General features: G+C 44.9%; 1 protein-coding gene across 1 annotated transcript; it reads right to left on the bottom strand.

The window, feature by feature from the left end:
• Positions 1 to 350: 350 nt before the first annotated feature.
• On the bottom strand, positions 351 to 2,576 carry LOC103739743 (sperm-associated antigen 11). Its single transcript, XM_008840217.1, has 3 exons — positions 2,516 to 2,576; positions 1,828 to 1,980; positions 351 to 677 (listed from the first exon to the last, which is right to left on the bottom strand). Exons 1-3 carry the CDS (start codon positions 2,574 to 2,576, stop codon positions 544 to 546), a joined length of 348 nt encoding a protein of 115 aa, XP_008838439.1. The 3' UTR covers positions 351 to 543.
• Between the last annotated feature and the right edge of the window lie 1,422 nt (positions 2,577 to 3,998).

The raw sequence follows: 3,998 nt of genomic DNA, 5'->3' as shown, positions 1-3,998 counted from the left end.
CAGAGGACCCAGGTTCGATTCCCAGCACCCACATGGTGGCTACAAACCATCCTTAACTCCAGTTCCAGGGGAATCCAAAGACCTCTTCTGACCTCCGCAGCATTGCACAACATTACCCGTAAAATAAAAAAATAAAATAAATAAATAAAGATATTTATCTTTCCATATCTTATTTGTGTTTCCAATTCACATTTCTCAGTGCCTACAAGAAAAGAAAGTAACCAAAAATATTTGTTAAATGAAAGGACACGTGATGTAAGTGCTTTCCTATAAAAGTTTATTACAGCTTCAACATCTAGTACAAATGGCCTAACTTTGAAGATGTAATATATCTAAAGCTAAGTCACTTTCTGTAAGATAGGGTGTGGACAGTTTTGGTCATTTAGCTTTGTCACAATAAAATATTTCGACTGCCTGGCATGGATGGTCAGGCCTCTGCCCTTCCCTGCTCAGCCACCTCTCCAAAGCTCCCACAGCTGGAGGCGTAGCTTGGTCCGGAGGGCTGGCAGGTGGGTGGAGCTTCGTCTTCAGTAACAGGCAAGATCACTCCAGATGCAAACAGCAGGCTTCCTTCTTCTTAGAACAGTAACCCACTTGCATTTCCATAAAATTACAATATTCTTGACAGCGGCCTTCACTTTTCCTGCAGTCGACAATTTTGTAATTTGGTTCAGGTTCTGTATTTTTAAAAATGTCCAAATTAGCCTTTAAAAATTACTTCAAGAATCAATCAGTGGTCACTTTAGCCCTTAAAGATGTGATGTGGGGTGGTAATGGATAGGAAATAGCTTCTATATGTGAAAGTTTCACATTCTAAACTAGCAACACAAGTCTAGGCATACGGCTCTGTTCCTTTAAAGTCCCCTCAGTTTTCAAACTGACAAAACGGGAGAGGGAATCATGCCTCATAGCACCGTCAGATAAATCCACACATGCCTGGCACTGAGCCTGTTTAATTTGTGGTGGTTCAGTAGCATTTCATTTTCCCTTCCCTTGGGACTATTACCAGTCCAGGAAGTTTAGAACTGCAGATGAATTCCAAAGGGACAGAGGTCAGGATAGGAAAAAGCAGGAATTAGAGTTGGTGGGACTTTAATAATTCAGTGTCACCAGGAATGCAATTTTTCAGCACTCACTTGTCCTCCTTGTTCACGGAGCTTCTCTCTACTTTTCTCTGTTTCAGGGTCAGCAACAGCTCTGAAGTTAAGAGTATTTCAGAAACTACCATCTCTTCCAGGCCTTATGTATTTGAATCTAGCCCTGGGCTTGGGTTCAGGGGACAGAGAAGAAGCCTGGAGCATACCAGAAGAGTCCAGAAGACCACCCTGGGCTCACTGCTTGCCATTCCCTGTCTTCACTTGACTAGGCAGACAGCACAGTCTGTCCTCTGCCCCCATTCCTAGAAAACAGGAAACATTCCCAGAGCCTCATCTGACCCCTAGCACTTAGCTGGCATCCAATAAGTTCCTACAGAGTAAATGAATTTCAAGACCAAAGGAACAAACAGGGCTCCAGTCAGGCAGGAGGACAAGCATCTCCTCTGGCTACTGCTTGAGTAAAGTTGGAGATTACTGTAGTGAGCTTAGACAATTCACCTCTTGGTCCCTCCAGACAGCTATGTTTCCTAACACTCTCAGTGATCCCGTGTCACCAGAAGCTGTAAGATCCCCCGGGGTTTTCTGACAGGTAGAACAGACTGAGCTATCCACAGCAAGTTTCCTCAAACAACTCTGCTCACCTCACCCCATCCACATAGTAATCCCCCATCACACTCACTCAGCCTTCCCAAGTGGATGAGTTTGTCATGCATGTTGACACTTGACTTACCATGGTACGGGGGGGTGCGCGGTGGTAAGTAGCGTTTTACTTGGCGATGTAATGAACGAGACCAGTTTGTTTCTTGCCCAGGAGATCCTTCATTTGGGTCACTGGAAGGTTCAGTGGCTAGGTAATTAACAGATGGGGCTCTGGACAACCATGCTGAAATTAAGGATATTCAGAGGTCTCTATTCAGCAGACCCAAGAGGCTAGGGCATCTTTAGGGAGTGAGCAAGGGCGACAAGGGGTCAGAGTGCGCTACAATGGGTGCGAGTGCTCTTTGTGAGCGTATTTATGCACATGAGCTTGTGCATCTGTGTGGAAAGAGATGGGGAAAGGGTGACATGTGCAAAGAAGGTGTAGGGAAGAGTGGGTCTGAGTACCTCCTCTGAGCCAAGCCCAGCATTTTCCTTGGTCATAACCAATGCAGTTGCCAAGATTCCCTAAATCTAAGACTTAACAGCCTTCTGTGCAGCATAGTAAAATCAGAGGAAGACCCTTTCCCTTTGGAAAGCTAGTATCACCAGCACATTCAAACTGTCTGTAAGAACCCATTTCAGAGACTTCTGCTGCAAAGCCCAGTCACAAAAGTGTGGTCCTAAGATTTGGTGCTTTAGGACCCACCCTAGACTTCCATGCACAGAGTGACAGTTGCAGAGATACTGACCCCAAAGCCCAGGCCACTTTTCTCTTTTACCTGGAATCATCAAGGCCGCGAGGAGAAGGCTGGCAAAGGAGGGGAAGAATCTACGCTTCATGACTGTGGAGGACACTGCAAAACAAGGCCTCCAGGATTTGGCAACAGCAGTTTATCTAGTTGGGCTGGAAGAGTGGGCTGGGGCACCGGAAGAGGCACAACCAGAAAGAATGCACAGTGACAGATGTTACTCATAGGTGCATTAGTTCCCACTGTTCCCAGAACAAACTTTTGAGTTATATTTTTGGGAAGTAAATAATATGCCTGAATGCCTTCGGTAGGTTTGATGATTGACTATTAATTTCTATTCTTATCCCCTCTGCTCATTTTCTGCAAAGCAGAAGGTACAGGGCAGGAGGATTCAGATGGGTTGCTTACCTTTGAGCTAGGATTGTATGTTTCTCTTTGTCTTGGAAAATAAAACTTTCTTTTTTATTATTTTTATTTTATGTGTATGAGTGTGTTGCCTGCATGTAAGGTACAACCGTGTTGCGCAAAGACTGTGGAGGCCAGAAGAGGGCATTGGATCCTCTGGAAAGGGAGTTATGGACAGTTGTTAGCTACCATGTGGTTGCTGAGACTCGAACCCCAGCCTTCTGGAAGAACAGTAAGTGTTCTTAACCGCTGAGCCATCTCTCCAGCTCCTAGAAAGTTAAACTTACTTCTAATGCTTAGATTGCTGGGTGTTCTGTCAAGATGAAAGTGATACTCAGCAACAGTTTGAATCATGCACTTTGGGGCCTGGAGGGTACACATGGTTGGGATGACCCAGTTCAGGGTGAGAAGAAGCCTGCTTGGCTGTGACTGTCACTCAATAGTGAGGGGCTGTTTCAGAGTAGCAGGCAGTGAGGAGCAGTGTGTGACGTGAGGCTGAGCTCTGCATCTGGACACAGGTGGATCAGCCTCTTTACTGTCTGGGGTTTGTGTGGCTGGGCAGCTCTGTGAACTCAGAAAAAAAAATCAAAGCTTAGAACAATGGTAGAAGCAGAGTGGGCCAGGAGTACAGGCTTCGACACACAAGGATGCATTTTATAGCATGATTTCATAGGTCATTTATTCAAAAATAAGAAATAGGGGCTGGAGAGATGGCTCTGTGGTTAAGAGCACTGACTGCTCTTGTAGAGGACCCAGGTTCGATTCCCAGCACCAACACGGTGGCTACAAACCGTCCTTAACTCCAGTTCTAGGGGAATTCGACGCCCTCTTCCAACCTCTGAGGCATACAACACAGGTGCACTCACATACAATGCAGGCAATACATTCATACGCATAAAATAAAAATAATAAATAAAATCTATTTCAAAGATGAGAATTAAAGTTTGGACAAGGAATGTGAGGAACTGGCAATACAGCAATATGAGTGTTTAAGTGGAGGAGAAGCTAGTTGGTGTGCGTTATAATCTGAGTTAACAAATATAGAAGAGAGACTGCAAAGCATACACCAAGCAGCAAATATATCTAAAGCAATAAATACTTGCTAGGG

Source organism: Nannospalax galili, unplaced genomic scaffold (genome assembly GCF_000622305.1).
Source record: "Nannospalax galili isolate Female #2095 unplaced genomic scaffold, S.galili_v1.0 scaffold4061, whole genome shotgun sequence".
NCBI classification, from domain to species: Eukaryota; Metazoa; Chordata; class Mammalia; order Rodentia; family Spalacidae; genus Nannospalax; species Nannospalax galili.
Note: the sequence above shows the minus strand (reverse complement) of the source record. Positions and strands in the feature narration are given on the sequence as shown.

Excerpts from the sequence above, each read along its gene's own strand:
- LOC103739743 (XM_008840217.1), bottom strand. The coding sequence starts at position 2,576 with ATGAAGCGTAGATTCTTCCCCTCCTTTGCCAGCCTTCTCCTCGCGGCC. Across the intron at positions 1,981-2,515 it reads CGCGGCCTTGATGATTCCAG|CATGGTTGTCCAGAGCCCCA; the intron begins GTAAAAGAGAAA and ends CCTTAATTTCAG. Across the intron at positions 678-1,827 it reads GCGCACCCCCCCGTACCATG|AACCTGAACCAAATTACAAA; the intron begins GTAAGTCAAGTG and ends TTAAAAATACAG.